Here is a 19819-nt window from a genome sequence, read left to right as displayed (position 1 = left end):
GGTAGCTGTCAACCCATTTTCTAAACATGCCTTTTTTATGATGATGTTTGTGGAGTAAAGGTGTCATATAAAATAAACTTTACCCTACTAGTTAAATATTGTAAACTAAGACCACCATATACATTTCTCAAGCATACATATTAATATTATATACTGTAATATCTTACTGTGCAAAGTCTATTGTAAGGTGCTTTGCATAAAGGTTCTTTACTATAGACCGGGGTCTCCAACTCCAGTCCTGGAGAGCTACTGTGGCTGCAGGTTTTCATTCTAACCCTTTTCTTAATTAGTGACCAGATTTTATGCTAATTAACTCTTAGTCTTAATTATAATTGATGCACAACTTAAGACTCAGGCCCCTTAATTATTTCTTTTTTACTTAATTAGCAACCAAACAATATTAAGACACAAAATGAACCAACACATAAACAACAATCTGCATCCATCACACAATAACTGCATAAAAAGAAAGGTGAAGGCCTCAGTAATGTTGATCTGCTCAGGTCCACAAAACATCTTGACAGCGCTCTTAAAAAAAAATCAACAGTTTTGGAAATGTCTGCCATGGAAGAATGAGCACCATGGAATTAAATAATGAGTTTAATTAGCAAAGAGATCATGCTTCAAATTAAGAAACTGAATAAAGTGAAGCTGTTTGGAGTTTGAGGCCCCAACTTAGTTGGTCATCTCGTGGCTCACTTCACAACAAATGTATGTTTAGGTGCCATTTAAGGAAAAAAAGAATCAACTCAGTGGTCAGAGTCTCGAGAAAAGTCAATTAAAATAAAGGGAAATAATTAATTAGCAGCAAGAACTGGTCACTAATTAAGACAAGAGTTAGAATGAAAACTTGCAGCCACAGTAGCTCTCCAGGACTGGAGTTGAAGACTCCTGCTATAGACAATGTCTGTCTAGGCTTCACACAAAAATAATAATATTTATATACCTCATTTATGCCATGTTTTCCTGTGTGAAAGTGTTAATGAAAAGCACTTCAGTCTCTAAGGTTCTTTTTAAATTGGTGGACAAATTAATTCTGGAAATGTCTGAATTGCTACCCTTGATTTATATGTACACCCAATAATATTTACCTGTTTGACATTCACTCATCACTCATTGTCATCACAGACAATAATGGCCGAAACTGGCTACCTCAGTGTCAATATCTCTGTGATGGCTGAGGCTGGCTACCTCAAAATCAATACATGTCAGCAACTGCTGAAGCCCACTACCTCAGTATCAATATCTCTGCAACAGCCTAGCCTGGCTACATCAGCGTCAATGGATCTCAGCAATGGCCAAAGCTGGCGACCTCAGTGTCAATATCTCTGTGATGGGTGAGGCTGGCTACCACAGTATCAGTACACCTCAGCAAGGGATGAGGCTAACTACTTCAGTGTCAATATGGCTAAGGCTGGCTACCTCACCTTCAACATATCTCAGCAAGGACTGAGGCAGGCTACCAGAGCAGCAATACATCTCAGCATAAGTCAACGCTACCTTACTCAGCATCAATATCTCTATGACTGCTGGCTACATTAGGGTCAATACATCTCAGCAAAGGCTGAGGTTAGCTACCTCAGCGTGAATATTTTTGCAACAACCTAGTCTGGATACCTCAGCATCAATACATCTTAGCAGTGGCTGAAGCTGGCTACCGTGTGTTTATAACAGTGTCAATACACCTCAGCAAGGGCAGAGGCTTGCTAGCTCAGTGTCAATATCATAGTAAGAGCCAGAAGTCACTCATAAACCACACCCCTGTTGGAATGGCCAAATTTCTACCACTGAAAGAGATACATTTTAAACTGTCTTAGCAAAGGCCAAGAGCCTCTTCAAGAGCTACACTCCTACTGGGACTTTTCTTTGTGCCATATTGGTTTACCTACATCATTTATGTTTGTTTATTGTTTTCAGTTATTTATTACATTATATAAAATATGAAATACTGGAATTCAACAGTCTCTTATCTCCAGTCATCTGATTATGACTCCTGCACTTGGCTTTCTGTTAGGTAAAGCCAGGCAAATTAGCACATTTCCAGAGGTCCCTGAAAAACCCCACTTTTACAATGTTGTTATCCCTGTCATTTTATCCCTGTTTTTTAGCATCAGATAGAAGAATAGATCTAAGAAACTCCATTTCTAGAGGGGTCTCAAACTTGGCTCGCAATGTCTTCTAAAACATTTACTTTTAAACCTTTGTAAGCCCATCTTTTGTCTCATGTAAAGAGTCAGACACTGCAGCTGTTGACAGAATGATGTAATTGCCTGCCTGTCAGGACATTTTAGCTAAACTCCTGTTTAAACACTCTTAATTAAAAGTAATGCGTTTTCCTTTGAGCTATATAATATAGTTATAGTCTTGGTCTCACAGTTTATTTATTTGTAAGCTACATCTTCCTAAAATTAAACACTCAAATTAAATACAGTACTACTTATTTAATAATCTGAAAAAAGCTTTCATCTTCATTACATATCCTGTGTTTGCTGGGACAGGCTCTATCTTCCCCATGTCCCTGCCCAGATATGTGGGTTAGATAGATGGATAGATTTATGTACTTCACTAAAACAAGTAATCTTAAGGTGCTTTACAATACAAGAAGCAAACACAGAGACACTCCAATAGAATAGTCAAAAAACATTTGAAAACTCCTCATATGAAGAAATAAAACTTTTAGGGTTTGGGGTGAATATTATTTACTATGAATTGACAAATGTGTTTCACTGGTGTTGGCTGAACCTTCAGCTCCAAAGTCTCAGCCACTAAACCACAAGAGCTGCCCATAAATAATTAATTACTGCTAAGTGTGTCAACTGCACCTCTCTGGAGTTGCTCTTTCTCAGGTGGTGGTGATGGAGGCCCGTGTGTTTTAAGGGGAGACCTTGGCCATACTGCTTGCATTGGATGTGCTCCCTTTCCCCAACCCTGAGATGACTAGCACAAGTAGCTTTGAAACAGAATGGAAGGGTAACATTCACTTGGAGCACCAGAGCCACCTTTTCCATCAATCATACTTGTACAGTCCTCAAACAGCAAACATGTTCACATTTTAAGCCCTTGCCAAATTTGCAGAGCAATGACAGGAACCAGCACATTAGGTTAACTGACAACCTTAACTGGTTTAGTGTAAGTGAATGCTAGTTTGTGAGCATGACTAGCTCATAAAGAGTTGGGTCCTGTCGTGCACCTGATACTGCTGGCAAAAACCCCGAGTCCCCACAATTCTAATATAGAGAATGGAAGTTTAGATTCAGAGTCTATCATAGCTGAATTGGCCATAAGGGAGGAAACCACCATAAATTGCATTTCAGAATAATTCATCACATAGTACTTTTCTCGGCTTGGCTCCACTTCAGCTACTACTTTCACCAATGAATATGTCATTGCGTTCTGAGTATCATCTAACATTTTATTTTTTTTATCTCCTCTTTGTCTTCTATCCAGGAACCTATCTTTGATTGGCTTGTTAATTTTACTCTTCCTTCTTCCTGCAACATGCCCAATCCAGTTTCCATCATCTTCTCAACTAACAGGACGAGCTTGCCTCCATCCTAATACATTACTTCTTCATTTGTTTTCCTTTCTTTCCAAGTTACAGGGGTGGACAAAGCAACAGAAAAAATACACAAAGAAGAGGTTTAATTCTGAAGCAGCTCTATCACAATTACAAATGCAGCAGCAATGGCAAGTACAGTGCCTGCATAGGCATCGAACGCAACCTAATGTTAGGCCATGCGTACATTTTGTAACTTGTTCAGGCTTATTTTTGCCTCAAAATCTTTTGCTGCTTCTTTTAGCTTGGTGACTAAAACTTGTAACCCTTCATCTGTTTTAGCAAGCACTGCTCTGTCATCTGCAAATCTGCATGATCACAATGTTTATCCTCCAATCAAGACGCCCTCCTTTAGGATTTCCCACTCTCCTGATTGCTTCGACACAGACAGTGAAAAGTGTTTGTGATAATTTGCACCTCTGCTTCTGTCAATCACTGCATTATCTGATTCTCCATTAAACTATTTGTCCTGTTGCTGACTGATCCTTTCCTTCTTCTTTTTCTTCATTTCTCTGAGAAGTCTTCTTTACCAAACTATAAAACAATTCTGACTGGAACACTGCTATGTCCTGGTTGAACACACCATCGAGTCACTGTCTTTTTGAAGTTGGCATGCTTTCCATGTGTTTGCTTGGTTCTTCTCCACTTTCCCCAACGTTGTGCCCTGTGATGGACTGACAAACTGTCCATGACTGGTTCTTGAAAGGAACTAAGGGCTTCATGGATCTGACATTCCATAACCCATTAGAGAAAATAGTTTTGGAAAATAAATTAATTCATAAAATAATTGTTCAGTTTAGGAATAAATCATTAAAATGTCTATCTGTCCATTTTCAGAATCTACTATATCCAGTTAAAGAACACTTGAAAGATGGAACCTCTGCAGAAACCAAAACCTGGAGTGGATGTCACGCACTCATTCATAAATTGTCAGTTTAGAGTATTCAGTCAACATGCCCATAATGCAAGGACTGTTAGTGGAAACCCGAACCATGGAGAAGGCACCCTAGATATGGGGCCAAATGATGTGAGGTGGCAGCTGCTATATCCAGTCTGCACTAAATGTTTTTACACTCCTAAAATATTCCTCCATTCCTAAATTAATTTAATGATAGCAAAAATTTTGTTTTTAAATAAAGGGCACTGCCACCTTATGGATCCAATGACCTGGTTTCAAAGTTCAACCAGAGGCTCTTTGTTTGAAGACTACATATTCTGTGTGACTATATGGGTTTTGTCCCACATGGAAACTCTAAATTAACATGTGCATGAGTGTTCCCTGCAACAGACTGGGTCCCCATTTAGATTCAGTTCCAGACCATTCACCAAATGCTGCTGAGATAGGCTTCAGCTCCTGCATCACCGAAAATTCTTAAATTCATTAATATTTTAAATCACCAGTTCATAAACTAAGTCTTAAATTCAATGATTTATTTTTAACTAATTCCTAACATCAGAATCAGAATATCTTTATTGTCATTGTAACAAATACAACAAAATTAGGTGCAGTTCCTGCAGTGTCAAAATATAAATAAATATAATTACAAAAGGATAAGAAATGATAAGGATTAAGGATAACATTACAGACTAGGAACAGAATTAAGCTCTTTAGATACATTTCCCAGGGGCTTTATTGATAAGGGAGTTGAGACAGATGATAGGAGTCAGGTGGAGAACTTTGAGAACTCAGCATTGACCTTCACTGCACCAAAGAGCTTGTAGGTCTGGTCAGTATTCTGGGAGTGGATGAAGAGGTGGTATCTGAGGGTCAACATCAATGACAGGTTGGTTTGGTCTCGTAACACAGAGGAATTATATAGGAAAAGGCAGAGTAGGCACTTTTTTTTCAGAGACTGGTAACATCATGTCAAGAGAGGACCGCCAAATTAATAAGATAATTTACAGGGCAGGCTTGGCAAGGAGACATACACTGGACCCCCTGGAGGTAGTAGCAGAGGAGGGAATTAAAACAAAACTAAGAGTGCCAATATGAATAACACTGTTCATCCTCTCTGTGACACGTTAACTTTAAGGACTGTGAGAAAACAAATTCTACAGCAGAAATGCGTCAAGAAATGCTAGTGGGGCTCGTTTATTCAAACACCAATACACCAGTATAATGCCTTACGGACTGTGCTTTTCAGCTTTAGCCATATCAGAAGCTTTATTTCTACTTTTTTTCATTCCTTTTACTTATTTGGGTGTGCATTGGAGAGGGGTGTTGTTGTTTGCTATAATATAGCAATATTTATTTATTTATTTTTTGAGATTATGTAAAAGGCTAATTTTCCTGTGAGGACAAATAAAGTTCTATCTATCTATCTATCTATCTATCTATCTATCTATCTATCTATCTATCTATCTATCTATCTATTTATCAAAAAGCAACTGCTAGGATGATCTGCAGCCCTCTGAAAAACAAGGCATAGAAAAGGTAAGAAGGAAGAACAGCAACAGAGGTGTATAGGATCGAAATTGAAACCCTGGTTTAGCCTTAAGCAGTCAATCAGAAATTCCAACTTTGTCCTCTAGATGGAACTGTTTTTCTGAATTTACTCTGACTCAATGTTTCAAGATGCCTGCACATAAGGGAGCCCATCCCCAAAGATGGATAAGTGGCAATTCCAGATTACAACTGAGTGCAGCTGTGAGCTTGGGTGTTCGTCTAAATGGATGGACGAGTGCCCAGTCCAAGAATGTCTTCTGATGTATGTGCAGTGCTCCCAGGATAGGCTTTGTTCCTCCTGCATTGTATTAAGTGGGTATGAGAATGTTATGGTATGTCTGTGGCCTTGTGACTAACAAGTTGGATTTAAATTGCTGCACATCCTTTCCCTGCCACGCCGGTATTATAAATACTTTTAAATAAAAATTATTCAGCAGAAGTATGTCAACAAAGGCTATCAGGGCTCCTTTATATCAGTGGCAATATGCCTTTATAATGCATGGCTGGACTACATCTTATCATTAAACAAGTATTTTTGTGTATTTTAGGGGGGTTGTTTGTTTTAATATTTTTTGAAGATTCTGTAAAAGGCCAAATATCTATCTATCTATCTATCTATCTATCTATCTATCTATCTATTATATAGAGTCTTTCATATCTATCTATCTATCTATCTATCTATCTATCTATCTATCTATCTATCTATCTATCTATCTATCTATCTATCTATCAAAACAAGTCTGCAAGTTCACTCGTACATGATATGTAACTATATACCGGTATGTGTTCAATCAATGCTCTATTCTGGGGTCAGGTCCATTATAAAGACGACTCCATCTTTTTCCTGAATCCTGTGTTTCCATTTCAGGCCATGTGGTTGGCACGCCATACTGTTGCCAGGCACACTCACTGAAAAATGAAACCTGAGCACAGGGAGAAACCTGACACAACTACTGGCAGAATATGCAAGTTTCACAAAGAAAATGTCCTGGAAAGAAAGTGCAGCAAAAGAATTTGAACCACAAGGTAATATCTGTTCAAATTCCTGTGCTGTTTCGTTGAGGGACCTAAGAGAGTTTGTGCAGTTTCTCAGATGTGTATTCATGTAAAGTACTGTAATTTTCTAAGTTGCTTAATCCAGACCGTGGTGCAAAGTTGGAGCAAACCCTGGACAGGGAGCCAATCCATCGCAAGGCAAACTCACAGACACACACCATTAAGCATCATCAATTCACCTAACCTGAATGTCTTTGGACAGTGGAAGCAAACAGGAGCACCACACAGACATGACAACAACACGCAGGGAGGACCTGGAAAGCAAACTCTGGATGTGTATTCATGTTGTATACTCTCTCGTTCATTCATTTTCTAAACGTGCTTATTTAAAAACAGGCTGATGGAGGACTATCCCAGTAATACTGAATGCAAGGCAAGACCCAACCTTGGACAATGTGTCACTTTATGACAGGGTAACCGCAGACCCCTCACTGATCAGCCTAACCTACACACCTTTGGTATGTTCAAATGTAGGATTAGAGGGAAACAGGAGAAAAATCAGATGGACACAGGGGAAACATGCAGACTCCATTGAAAAGCAGAGGACTTGAACCAAAGCTTATGGAGCTCTGAAAAGTTGCTATATAATATATTAAAGCTTGAATTTAAGCAAATAGAGTGACTGTGTGAGAGAAAGGTTGGTGAATGGTTAGTGTAGCTGCCTCAAACTCCAATATCCAAATGCATTCTCTATCACCAAAGTCGACTAAACCCACTGAGTGAACAATATGGCCTTGGAAATTTATATTTAAGCAACATGCTTGTAAATTTGTTTATATATGTAATTTTGTGTTATGTTAATTGAGTAGTCACATTACAAAATGAAATTTCCGTCTTGGGGACAATGAAGTTAACTATCTTAAGAGGGTTAAAAGTGGCATACTAGGAGCCAGAAGGGCGGCTTTACAGGTGGATGCTGAGATCACTGTGACCTTTCTGTGGGCCAACATTTAAAACATGGCTACATGCCTTTGGATCTCATCAAAGTGACTTAGTTCAAGGACCACCACTTGAGAGCTTATATGGAATAATATGTTATAAGGGAGGTGTAAAATCAAGAATCTCCCACTGAAATGTGGTGTCTGTCCCTACACATGATGCAATTTTGCTGTAGTTTTCCTACTTTTGGCCATTAAAATTACCCTGGTGTGATGCCGAGTTTGCCCTGCAGTGGGCATGGAAGTCTGTCCAGGTTGGCTTGCTGACTTGAGTCAATAACTCTGCCTTACTGTGTTCCACAGAATTAGATTCAGCACTTTCAATAAGTGGATAGATTCATTTTGAAGAATAATGTAATGTAACACTGTGTGCTCATCACCCTGAAAGTTGCTACAGAAAATGAATAATGTCAATTAGTATTTGGACTGGATGGCACGTGGTTGCAGGTTCTGTGAGACTTTAATTCCCATTCTGGGTCTCTATGCTGACTGTCACGAACCTTATGTCACATCATGTGAAGCTGAAACCTTCTTAGATGTCCATTCAGGGCCAGGCTGAAGACAGACTTCCAGGTTGTGGTGACAGATGAAGTCTGTTTGTCCCACTATGGTGCTCATTTCCTGTCCTCGTCACCTAACCCTGTTGAACCACTTAAACATCATTCCTTCAGCCTCACTTAATGTTTTCTATCTCATGGCTTTTGACACCATTGTTGTTTTCATACCTCTGACTCAGCAGAAGGAACTTTAGTTGCTTTGAATTTCTTTTTTTGGCCTCCCCTGCACATTCTCATCATGTCTGAGTGTTTCTCCATTCTTCCTCCCAGGATGATTGACAGGACAACGTGTGGCTCCCCATGACCCTCAAATGGATAAGCAGGTTAGCAAATGGATGGATGTAGAACCAAGCTGTAGGAGTGAAAGCTGCCAATGTGCTTTTCAGTCCTGATGAAGGTGGGCTGACTGAATCTCACTAATGGCTTTCATTTTGTCATTCATAATAAGACTACACAAAGCTTTTCACACCAATGTGTCGGATCTTTTCCCAAAGAAATGAGCTGAAAATTCATCATACAATGAAACCCCTAAACCCACGCCGGCTGTGCAAACATAAAAATTAGCAAGTGGAACGAAGTGTCTCTGGGCTTCCAACGGCAAGACTGCTAGTCCAGTTTGATGTTGCCATGGTGACGATGCAACAGCAGAGGTGGGTCAGTTCTGCATTTGTGTAGATAACCTTGAAAACGCCTGTTCGGCCCGGTGGACAAAGGTATTCTAGATGAATATTCTACATTACAGAAAGATGGCATTGGCTACATTCATGCTGCTTTGTGTATAATAAACTGTGCCTTCATTTTCTGTGAAAGGGCTTTTGTGCAAACACAGTGAAACAAACTGTCACACATCCAGAAAATTCTCATCTGGCAGTCCACATGCTGATACTCACTTGTAATCACACACTGTATACAAGCAGATCCTCGTTTGCATTCATATCACGCTTTAATACAGACACACACTCAAGGACACTACACAAAAACACGCAGGCAAAGAAAAACAAACACCCAAGGTTTAGAATTTTGCCTGTAATTATGTTAGGGTTGCAACTATCAATTACAAAGGGACAACAGATCTCGAGGCACCTGAAAGTTTGCTTGCCCTTTTATAAGGCAGACTTTTTAATGGGTGTTTCATCGACTGAGTGAAAAGAGAGCAGAGGTCAAATGTCAGCTTACATTGCACTTTCAAATCTGACATTTTTTGCCAATTGATTCCTGGTGGTGGAATGTCACTTTGTTTTGGCCAAATGAAATAGATGTGTGGCAGGGGGTTGATTGCCATTGTTGTGATTCATCACAAAGCCTTCCTGTACACAATTTTAAACAGAGTGACAGCACAAAAATAAATAGGATCAGAAATGGATTCAATTCATTTTTAGGTAACTGATCACCTGTCAGGAAAGGAGACATTTTCTTACCAGGATTCTGTGGTGTGGCGGAAGGGAGTTTCATTAAGAAGTACATTTATTCCAAAAGCAAAGTACTTTTAACAAACAGTTAAATGTAATTTTAAAAATCATCCATATATTAAGACCTAAAGCGAGAAGATGGCATTGTTATAGGCTTTTGTCTCAAGAAAGCTGATTCTAGATCCTGGAACGGCTTACTGGCTGTGTAGCATTTGCCATGTCCTTTTTGTGTCTAAATAGTTTTTTTCTGTGTTTGCTCCAGTTTATCTTCCAGATCCTGAAGGCATACAAGTTGGGTAAAATCTTCTTCTACTTCTTTTTCTTCTTCCTCTTCCTCATTGTTTCCCACTTCTATGTGGGGAATCAACCTACTCCAAATAGTTTGGTTCTGTACCCCCACACCCAGTCAGACTCTTTTTCTTCAAACATTCTATTGCTTTATCCATCCACCTCCACTTCGGCCTCCCTTGCTTTCTCTTCCCCTGTACTTTCACTTCCATCACTCTTTTGCCCAAATATTTATTGTCTCTACTCCTCACATGTCCATACCACCTTAATCTACTTTCCTGTACATTCGTACATATCTCTATCACTTCTGTTGTAAATCTTATTGTCTCATTTCTTATTCTGCAGTTTTTTGTAACTCCACACATCCATCTGAACATTCTCATTTCTGTCACATCCAGCTTCTTCTAATGTGTTCCCTTTAATGCCCATATCTCACCTTCATACATCATTGCTGGTCTTACCATGGTTTTTAAACCTTATTTTCAACCTTCACCTTAATTCTTTTTCAATCACTCAATACTACTGATGCCTTCCTCCCTTTGTTCCATCCACAGTGGACACTATGGGTTGTCTCTCCATTTGATTTTCCATTTTGTCTACCACTGATTTTAGACTTTTAAATGTATCCACTCTTTTCAATAGCTCTCCCTGCAGATTAACTTCTGGATCCTGATTATCACTAAACCTCAAATCGTCTTCCTGTGTATCTTCAATTTTCTATCTTCCAAATCCCTTCTCCATTCTTCTAACTTCCTCTCCACTTCCTCCTTTCTGGTACTATACAACACAATGTCATCGACAAAAAGCCCACCCTTGGTCTTTCATCCAACAAGTGAACACATCCATAACCAGATAAAAGAGCTAAAGAAGATCCCGAGTGCAGACCTACTCTAACTAGGATGTTGTCTGTTATCCCAACTCTAAACTCAAGACCTCACTCGCTCTCATAGGTTGAAAGGCATCTCTAAATTACGCTGATGTGGGTGATTATACATATGTGTGTATGTGTGCCATGAGATGAACTTGCATCCCATCCAAGGTTTTTGATCCTGCTAGGATAGGCTCTGCTCCCCTGTTGGCCTTAAGTCGGATTAAGCAATTCTGAGAAAGCTAAATTACATTCAGAAATTTATTTCTAGCAAAGGGTGGACATTCTCACAGGCTTGATTTATTTTGCGGAAGAAATCTCTTTAAGGAGAGTATTCTTAAAATGTAAGTAAGTTGCTATTTACTCAGACACTCACATTTGCATGCAATGAAAAAAATACAGAGAATCACATGCACAGACACACAATATAATTTGCATGTACTTACTGTCCACCCCAGTAAATCTTAGTTGTGACCACAAAACTGGACCTCCTGTGTGGACAAAGAGCAATTGGTATTATTTCTGACACTCATTCCTGCTTGACCTCCTTTCCACCTTCATGCACAAATACATTGATTGCATTTTCTAAAAATGTTGAGCAATTCATGGCCCACTCAAGTATAGGTATGACACAGTATGGCCAGCATCAACTCATAGTGGTGCTCCATTTTGAGGAATACTCTGGAAAGTTCAGAAACTGATGTGAGATTTAGTCTAAACAGATGTATTCATCTGTAAAGAGGTTTCTTGCAATTTGAATATACCTTACATCACAAATCTCATCTCATTCCTCAGTCTAAGTCAACCTTCTTGGACAAGTAAGGACAGTAGGAACCACATATCCTAGGGAGACTAAATCATGGAATGTGGCTGAAAAACCATACCATATACTGTAAGAAAAGACTAAGGACACATCTCCTTTTTTATAAACTCATAGTACCGGGCTTGTAGGAATTCATAACACTGTGATGAGCGCTGGCACATGATGAGAAAGGAAAGCTCCATTTGAGCCTGGGGCACACTATTTATAAAAAAAAGATCAGCAAATATTATCTCTCAGACAAACCATCACTTTGTTGAAGACTTAGTACTTATTTTGATTAGTTTGTCGACATCTAGCACTGCAATCTGTGTTTAAGAAGGAAAAAGACATACAAGAGCTCCCATACCAGCAAATAGCATAAGCTGTTCCAGGCTTATCAATCACCTTATAAATGAGGATTTGTGTGAACCATTTGTGTCAGTCAGTGCTGGCCAATAGATGCATAGATCAATAGATAGACAGGAGAATGCTATGGAAAACAGATACACAGGATGATAGATATCAAGGGCACTATGTTAGATAGATAGATAGATAGATAGATAGATAGATAGATAGATAGATAGATAGATAGATAGATAGATAGATAGATAGATAGATAGATAGATAGATAGATTCAGGGGAGTGGAAGGACAAAAGCTTGACTAGTGGGAGGTCCAGATTGAGGAGGTGAGATGGAGGTAAAAGCAAGTGCAAGTGGACAAGCCACACCAAAGATAGTTTAAAGCACTGAACCTGTATGAGGAAGACCCAGACTGAGTTCACATGATTGTTATATTCTTTTTATTATGTGGTATTTCATTTTTCAATTGTTTATCTCTTCCCATTATAATTTTCCTAATCAATCACCTTTTGTTTTAATGTCTGGGCTCCTTGGAATCATTCTTGGTTTGGCCACAGTTCAAGAGAACTCCCTATCATACAGCATAGATAGATAGATAGATAGATAGATAGATAGATAGATAGATAGATATGAAGGGCACTGTATAATAGATAGATAGATAGATAGATAGATAGATAGATAGATAGATAGATAGATAGATATGAAGGGCACTGTATAATAGATAGATAGATAGATAGATAGATAGATAGATAGATAGATAGATAGATAGATAGATAGATAGATAGATAGGCACACGGACATTGCAGAGAGTTTAAAAATAGTCACCTCCACCCTTTCTTCTTAATGATGTTCCCCAAGGTGACCTCTGCCCTGTGAAAATGAAATTCAGAGAAGTCACGTTAAGCAAGCAGAGCTGTTAGTCATCGGCGCCGGTGTCCCCTGAAAGTCATTCTGCTCAATGAAATGCTGCTAACAGGTCACGTTCCAGTGCCATCACTGTCTAAGTAAACGCAGGCACTCCACTTCTTTGTGATGAGTCAGGCCGCTCCCCCGAGATGCCGGCTCATGCTGAGTCACTGCCTATTGCTACTGTCTCTGGCACAGCAAGTGTGAAAAATGCCTGCTGCAGCCTTAATGGGCAAATGTTCCCCACAACATGGGTTTCAAGGCAGCAAGCTTCTGACAATGACAAGTTAAGGCTGCTGACGTTAGATTTTGTACCAAAAAAGCAATTTAAACTCCATCTGCTTCAAGGGAACCGAGCCACCAATCCAGTGGTGTCAGCACACCTCTAAATGCAGCTGCCATCGCACCTGCTTCTCACCCAGTGAGAACAGGATCTTGCAGCTCCCTTGCTACATCTCAAGAAAAGGAGAATCCTGACCGTCAGATGACACAGGAGCCTGAGCAGCTTCTTCTAAATAAAGCTAGAGATGCACTACTTACTTCCCAGATGCATAAACTTCCGCTGTATCAAAGAGGTTGATTCCATTTTCATATGCAATCGTCATCAGGCTCTCTGCCATCTGCAGAAAAAAGCGGAGTAATTAACCAGCATTATGACTTGACGCAGAACTACTGTGGCAGTTGCAACTTTTTCGTGACCCTCAAATCAGTCTTATTTGTCATCCCTTTCATCATAATATGCACCCTGGCTACTCTTCCCGTGCAGGACTACAGTGGGTGATTTTTTGAAATTGCAGAAGTTTCTTAATCTGTGGCTGAATTTTATTTTTCATCTGTCCATTAATTTTATTTTTATCTGTCTTGTTGCTTAATTAGATGTGATTACACCTGACTTAAACTCCCCGTTTAAGAATGAGATGACCTGGACAACAAAACAAACATCTTTTGCAGTTTAGTTAGGAGAAAGTAAATCTAGATAGTGTAATGATAGCGTAATGACCCTTTGTGCTTGCCCTCTTTCAACTACGTTTCTCATTTCAGAGTATTGGGCTTTCAGCAATTGGTGTTTTTGATGTCTCCATGGTGTTCCAACACCTTTTCTTATCTGAACCTGATTTCTGCTGTCTTCTGCTTTTTGGCGTCTCCTTTAGCTTTAGATGAAACTAAAAGGCAGTTTCTAGAAGACATTGGTGCCAGGGCCCTAAGCAGTTTCATTTAAGAGGACGTTGGTGCATATTTCTAGATTATTTGCTTGTGTCCTTTTGTCTGCTGCCTTTTTGACTTTGGTTGTCATCTCTCCCTTTGGTGGCACCTCCATCCTTCAGTTTCCCTGTGATCATAACACTTTACTTTGTGAGCCAGAATATACAGACTAGGAGCTCCAACAGAATGAAGATGAGAGAAAAAAGGAAGAAACAGAAGCTACGATGAGGCTCTCTACAAGTGAGGTAAGGTACCTTCATTCTACTGTGATTACTATCCATGGAGTAATGGAAACGGTAAGCATTTAATTGTTCCATTTCATATACATATTTGTAACCATTTTATTATAAAGACAATGTTGCAGAAAGCTGCTTAAAGCATATGTGTGGTTTCATGCTGTTTCACTTCCTTATTACTTAATTCCATCAGTGACAGTCACAATGAACAGATAAGTGAACAGGAATGTAATCTTAGCTCAGGAAAAATAGTGCCAAGAACATGTGATCAAATGTATTACTTTCAGCTTTCTTTTGTTGTCATAATGACATGTCAGAAACACAGAAGGCCTGTTCATTGAACTCAAAGCCTTCTGCTGATTCAAAGTGGATGTATTTGGTAAGTTTTAAGGCTGTTTCTATTCTTACCCCAGACGCTGGACCATAGTGCCCCGTGGACTCTATGTTAGACAACAAGAACAGGCATACTATTTTTTAAAATGTATAAAAAATACTTCATGCAACAACACAATTTCCCATTCATATAAATGAATACCACGATTACAAAAAAGCAACTTTAATGTGAAAAATACCAAACCTAATATTCCCTCTATCTTTTTATTTTGATTCTTTTTGATGTTCCTTGTGTTTATTTTGTAGAATAAATTCATTTTTGGTAAAGAACTTGTTTTTTTTTTACAGATACTTTCTGGGTTAGAGAGGCACACAGAAATTAAAGTGAATGAAAAATGAAGAGTTGTGCTGCCGGAGCAAACTGCCATGTTACGCAGTTGAAGGTGACGGTGAGGAGCCAGCTAACTTAGTGAGCTTGATGGACTGAATGGGCTCCCCTCATTTCTAAAATGTCTTATGCTCTTATATTTAGCTTTTGTGCATATTGACATGTAAATTGAGCTTGAGGGCATTTTAATATGATTACCGTTTACTAAAGTGAAATCTACATTGAAGTCCTGTATGGGCCATTCCATCAAAATCAAATGAGAACATTGAAAATCACTAGTCAGCATGAAACCTTTGTACATACAATATACAGTATATCAATCCATCATGCAGTAAATAAATTAATGAATTGATGTTGTTCTAAAATAAGCACTCTAAGTCTCAGCTAAAGCTTTTTTTTCCATCTTAACATATGTGAGGAACAACATTGGACATTTTCTGGAAAGTAAAGTCTGCATTACTGTATTGATTGAACCTTTGACTTAGCTATACTTTATTATTTGTGTTTTTGTTTTCCTCTCAGTGATAATAATAATTAAGGAATACGTAAGTAAGTAAGTAAATAAAAAATGAAAATGACAGATCTTGCTCATTGAGGGGATATACCAAATACAGCTTTAAGGAGAAATGAATGCTTCAATGGCTAACCCATTGATAAACAGTGGTTAATGGTTGAGCAACTATGATCAGCGTCTAAGATAAATTCCACAAAAACATCCCATTCTATCCCAAAAATGATGCAAATGCTTTACACATCTGCTTGGGTTTCTTGGCTATATGGATGCTCCAGTGTTAAATTAGGGAGATCCCAGACTGCCATGAGTCACATACTCTTAGATATCTCAAATGTCATTGAATGACTACATGCATACTTCCACATACTATACACATAATTTTCTTATTAAGGACACAAGGGGCAAAAACAGGTTCCTGTAAAAATGAGACATAAAATCATAATTCCTTTCAATCAAAAATATTGAATAGTATACCTGGCTGAAAGAGCAGTTATGTGACACTTGAGCTAAATCAGTTTGAATCAGAATAGTCAGTCAGTCAGTCACTTTCTAACCCACTTAGTCCTGAACAGGGTTGTGGGGCTCTTATCTCAGCTAGCATAGGGCGCAAGGCAGGAACAAACCCTGGACAGGGCGTGGGTCAGAATAGGGATTGGCAAAAATCTCTGAAGCTTTAAAAACAATCAGACACTCCTTCTCCACTTAATACCACAGAAAGGCTTTTGTCCAATGCCCCTGGGTATCGCCGACAGCTCAAAAGCATTCAGTCATGGTGATTGAGTGTGTCATATTTTGAACTGGTGTCCCGTCCCAGACTGCTGCACCTGAGGCCATGGGGTAAGCCAAACTAAACAAGTAGGTTTGAAAAACAAAATCAAAAGCAGAGTTGGGAAAATAGAGCAAAGAGGTGAAAAGAAGATGCAGGGGGTGCTGCAAAGGATGAAAAGAATTCATTAGGAGCTGAAGAATGGACCTAAAATCAGCCAGAGGTGGGGTGAACATACCAACTTAAATACTCATTTTTAAAAAGGTTGTCAAAAAGTTCTTCATTGTTGCCAAATCATCTCCATTTGTCAGATTTACTTTACTTATTTTTTTGGCCATGCCCCACCTAGGCCTCTCTAAAATCATGATGTCCCCCACTGTAACATGTACCTTATTCTTATTATTAACTATTCAAAAAGTGAACTCCTACTCACAAGGAGGAAGCCCATAATTTGGTCTAAAACAAGCTTGCAAGAACACAGAAACAAAAGAGGGAAAGGATAGTTAAAGTACTGACAAAGAAATCACTAAGAAATTGTTAAAAAAAATAATATAATATGAAGTAATATGAAAATACAGCAAACACAGTTTTGAAAACATATAATAAGAGATGTGATATTCATAAATATAAAATAACTTTAATGACAGCTTTTTCTGTAATATTTTGATCATTTTATATTTTTGTCATATTGCAAATTTTATAATCATTGTTACAATTCATATTATTTTAATGCTAAAAATGATTTCTAAGTAGAAAAACCCAAGCCGGATGTAAAATCATAAATTAATCACCATCCCTTCTATGTTTATATAAATAAATAAATGTCTCTAAAAAATAATATCCTAACTACAGGGTCATGGGGGTCTCCTGCAGCCAATCCCAGTCAGCACAGGGTGCAAGGCAGGAAACAAACCCTGGGCAGGGCACACACACACACACACAGCAAGCACATACTCAGGACAATTTAGGATCGCCAATGCACCTAACCTGCATGTCTTTGGACTGTGGGTGAAAACCGGAGTACCCGGAGGAAACCCACGCAGACACGAGGAGAACATGCAAACTCCACACAGGGAGGACCTGGTAAGCGAACCCAGGTCTCCTAACTGTGAGGCAGCAGCGCTACCACTGTGCTACCGTGCCACCCTAAAAATAAAAATTTGCTAACTACCTAAATTCTTGAATTGCCCCCGTAAAAAATCAAATTGCCCCCTTGTGGGGCATGTGCCCCATGTTGGGAATCACCAGTGTAGGGTAACATTATAATACTATAAATTTTCAATATGATGATTTTTTTTAGCTTTTTAAAATAAATTATTAATGTGTTCATCAGTCTGTCTGTATTATATATGCAAGGAGAACAGAATAAGCTACACCAGCCAGGCTTCCATTCATTTTAATCAAGTAATAGAAATCTACCAGAGTTTAGTTGCTTTTGAACCAGATGTAATGCGGAGCAACACAGAAAGAGACATCAGCAAGTAGTGCTGCTCCCTCTCCTGCTTACGTTCGTATCTATCTATCTATCTATCTATCTATCTATCTATCTATCTATCTATCTATCTATCTATCTATCTATCTATCTATCTATCTATCTATCTATCCTTCTGCTGAATTTTTTGCTAGCTTTAAGTCCCAAGTGTGAGTGTGTCATGAAGAGGATGCGCAGCATTGTTCATAATGGCACTCAGTTTTGTTTTAGTTCTCTCCTCCTCTACTACCTCCAGGGGATCCAGAGTGCATCCTATAACTAAGTCTGCTCTTTCAATTAGTTTGTTGGTTTGATGGGCCTCTTGTGAGTTGATGTTACTGACCCGGCATGCTACAGTGTAGCAATTCACAATGGCCATTACAGGGTTGTAGGAAAGATATCAATGCCCACATTAAAGGAATGCAGTCTCCTAAGAAAGAAGAGCCCGCTCTGCCTGTTCTTATGTAGATCTTCTGTGTTATGAAGACCAGTCCAACCTGTCACTGAAATGGACCCCCAAATACTTGTAGGAGCGGACAACTTCTATATATACTCCGTGAACAGAAATAGAGACTCTTTGGTACAGTGAAAGTTACTATTGTTTATTTATTAAATTCAAAATGAATATGTATTATTAATTATATTATAATTCGGTAGTTAATTATTGTTCATTATTATATTATTCATATTTTTTAAAAAGTTAACATTCATTACTTCTGTTTTTATTTTTTTTTGTGCTGTCTTGATGACATCATGCTGCTTTTCATGTCACATTTAGCTTCCTAGGATGATTTCTTGTTACAGTGGTTCAGTTAGAATTGTCAGTAGATGACTTATGAGACACTGGCCTCTTTAAAGAGTCACAGGTCAGGAAGACTCGGTTTGTACTTTACTCTGTTTAGACTCTCTTCAAAAAGAACTAAAAAGAAAGGCATTTTTCTTTGGGAATTACAGGTTTCTGACAATACCTGCAAGACTTACATTTTTCATTATCCTTTCTAAATGAAAGCCCGCTCAACTCTTTGACCCTTCCTTGTTCTAAGGCTATGGGATTTCATTAAGTAAAAAACTGGAGATTTGACTTAAGGTCTCATCTTCAGTCAGGGGTGGACCTTTGAGACAACAGTGCTTTAATTATATCATTTTACTTTTATTTCTTATTCCATCCTCGAATGCCATGCTGGCTAGGCTTCTCTCCTAAAGACCCAGTCCATACAGAGTGTGTGTTGCCCCGCTGGTTGTAGTGAACGGGGACAGATAGGTGTACTCACCAAGAAAATCAAGGCTGATAATCCATATATTTTAATTTAGGTTTCCGGAAAGAAGTTATACAAAGTATCAGAATGTGATAACCATTGACAACTTGAAGGTAAAAGGACGATTTCTTTAACCTAAAATACAATATGGCAGAAGGTAAAGCTATGACTAAAGCACCGCCAGTAGCAAAGAGGGAGCTAGGGACATACCAACATGTATCAAATTAAAAAAGGAGGGGTGGGGTTAGGAATGTAACAAACTGGCTAATAACAATATTAACACAGGCTGCTGTAGCAGTACATTTCTAATATTTGTTTGTGTTTAACAATCATTGCAAGCATCCTTTCTCTTAAATTACTGCCAGAGTTCATTCCCTGGTTTATATTTATTTTTATTTTTTTGTTTTTATTTTAACTTTGAATAATTATTTTTCATTTTTCTGTTATTTCTGCTGGTTTTGATAA

The 19819-nt window shown here is 38.6% G+C and overlaps 1 protein-coding gene across 2 annotated transcripts in view; it reads right to left on the bottom strand.

Annotated features, from left to right (window-relative positions):
- LOC120525098 (voltage-gated potassium channel subunit beta-3-like) overlaps nucleotides 1–19819 on the bottom strand; it is a 242011-nt gene that overhangs the window by 41635 nt on the left and 180557 nt on the right. For both annotated transcript variants that reach the window (XM_039747100.1, XM_039747101.1), the window contains exons 4-6: nucleotides 13728–13807; nucleotides 13107–13151; nucleotides 11565–11609 (exon numbers count right to left, since the gene is read on the bottom strand). In XM_039747100.1, coding sequence (XP_039603034.1) covers nucleotides 11565–11609; nucleotides 13107–13151; nucleotides 13728–13807 — 170 coding nt within the window. The remainder of the gene's footprint in view (nucleotides 1–11564; nucleotides 11610–13106; nucleotides 13152–13727; nucleotides 13808–19819) is intronic.

The sequence above is a fragment of the Polypterus senegalus genome, chromosome 3, assembly GCF_016835505.1.
Source record: "Polypterus senegalus isolate Bchr_013 chromosome 3, ASM1683550v1, whole genome shotgun sequence".
In the NCBI taxonomy this organism is placed as follows: domain Eukaryota; kingdom Metazoa; phylum Chordata; class Cladistia; order Polypteriformes; family Polypteridae; genus Polypterus; species Polypterus senegalus.
This window is presented reverse-complemented; position numbering and strand designations above follow the sequence as displayed.